This window comes from Entamoeba dispar, genomic scaffold (genome assembly GCF_000209125.1).
Source record: "Entamoeba dispar SAW760 scf_1105229458145 genomic scaffold, whole genome shotgun sequence".
NCBI lineage: Eukaryota > Evosea > Mastigamoebida > Endamoebidae > Entamoeba > Entamoeba dispar.
Window position 1 is genome coordinate 1 of NW_001853046.1, and position 1,783 is coordinate 1,783.

A 1,783-nucleotide genomic window follows, 5' to 3' on the forward strand; every position below is an offset into this window, starting at 1 on the left:
TTCATAATAATTTCAGTAAGATAAATTGGAATTAATGGATGTTTAAGATTATAATAGAAAGGTAATAAATTTTTAAAAGGAATATTTAATTCATATAAATTAGGTAAAGTAAATAAATTTTTACATTTAGAAATATTTAAATATTCTAAAGAAAGAGGAAAACGAATAATTTCTAAACTAGGACATTGAGTTAATTCTATATTTTTTAATAATATCATTTCTTCTAAATTAGGAAATTCAATAACATGTTGACAATCATTTATTATCATTTTTGTTAATGTTGTTGGAAAACTTAAACAAGTTAATGCATCACATGATGTAATATCAATAAATTTTAATGGTAATTCCATTAAATTAGGATAAAAAGTAAGTGAATGACATCCATGAAGAATAAGTGAAGTTAAATTAACTGGAAAAGATAACATTTCAAGATATTTAGCATCTAATATTCTTAAATTTTTAAGTTGATAAAGTTTAATAAGATTAGTTAATGTAGTTGTTTGATTTGAATTATAATTTTGAAGATTTAAATAAGTTAAAGAAGATGGAAATATTAAATTATCAACATTAAATAATCCAATAGTTTCAAATGATAATAATTTTAATTCACTAAAATTTCTAAGTTCAATTAATTTTTCACAATTACTAATTTGAATTAAAGTTAATAATGAAGGAAGACATAATGTTGTAAGAGAAGTACAATATTTTAAATATAAATCTTTAATAGATGCATTTTCTAAATTTAAAAGATGAGTAATTGATAAACAATCATTAAGTTGAAGATATGTAAGAGTAGATGGAATATCTAATTTAATTATTTTAGAACAACTTATTATTTTTAAATTTTGTAATTTTGCTTTATTTAAATTTTCTAATGAAGTTAATAAAATACATTTATCAATACATAATTCTATTAATGATGAAGGAATATTTAATGTATAAAATGAATTACATGATATTAATTCTAATTTTTGAATATTCCATTCATTTAATTTTGAAATATTAATTGAATCTGTATTAATCATTTTAAATGAAATAATATTTTTAGGTAATATTAATGAACATTTATTAATATAATGACAATCATTAAATATAATAGAACTTATTGTAGTACATGTAGTAATATCAATTATTTTTATATTTTCATTATTACAATTTCCATTAATATTTATGTTAATTGGACAATTTAATAAACTAAATTCTTTAATAAATTCTTTTTTTATTATTAATGAACTTGATATCCAATAATTATTTTCATTATCTGGCATTAATTTTACTTTTTTATTTATTATACTATCAATTAATTCATTTCTTGTTACAAAAATATGTGTAAATGGTTGTTGTTGAATAAATCCTTGACATTCTTTTTCTGTTATTTTATCAAATCTAATATATATTTCTTGTTTAATTAAATTACATTCATTTAATATTTTTCCTAATATTATTGCATATTTCCCATTACTTTTAAAATATATTTCTTTTAATTCATTTTTATTATTCTTTTTAATTTTTAAAAAACATTCTTTTATTAATTCTTCAAATATTGAAACATCATTATTATTAAAATCAATTCTTAATCTTTTTAATTTTGTAAGTCCTTCAAAATCAATTATAATTTCTGGATAAAGAATAATTGTTAAATCAATAACTTTTTGTTTAATTGATTGAAAAATATTATGATTAATATTTGAAAAATCATTAATTATCATTAATGTTTCATATTTTAATAATTTATTTGCCATAATTGTTTCTATTGTTTCTAATTGTCCTTTAAAATGTTTTA

General features: G+C 17.2%; 2 protein-coding genes across 2 annotated transcripts in view, besides 6 other annotated features; one reads left to right on the forward strand and one right to left on the reverse strand.

The window, feature by feature from the left end:
• Positions 1-1,742, reverse strand: EDI_349150 (uncharacterized protein; the record flags this gene model as incomplete). The annotated part of the gene is made up of 1 exon (XM_001734283.1): positions 1-1,742. A coding segment is annotated over one exon (1,742 nt), but the record flags the coding sequence as incomplete, so codon positions are not given.
• Positions 63-145: a sequence feature (AT_rich).
• Positions 807-871: a sequence feature (AT_rich).
• Positions 987-1,078: a sequence feature (AT_rich).
• Positions 1,184-1,230: a sequence feature (AT_rich).
• Positions 1,463-1,534: a sequence feature (AT_rich).
• Positions 1,668-1,737: a sequence feature (AT_rich).
• Positions 1,743-1,775: 33 nt separating the features above from the next.
• The window catches only part of EDI_349160 (ccaat-binding transcription factor, putative), a gene marked incomplete at both ends in the record, with an annotated part of 597 nt that continues 589 nt past the window's right edge, over positions 1,776-1,783 (forward strand). Inside the window, one exon of the mRNA XM_001733191.1 lies at positions 1,776-1,783. This exon is cut by the window's right edge and continues 589 nt beyond it. Coding sequence (XP_001733243.1) covers positions 1,776-1,783 — 8 coding nt within the window.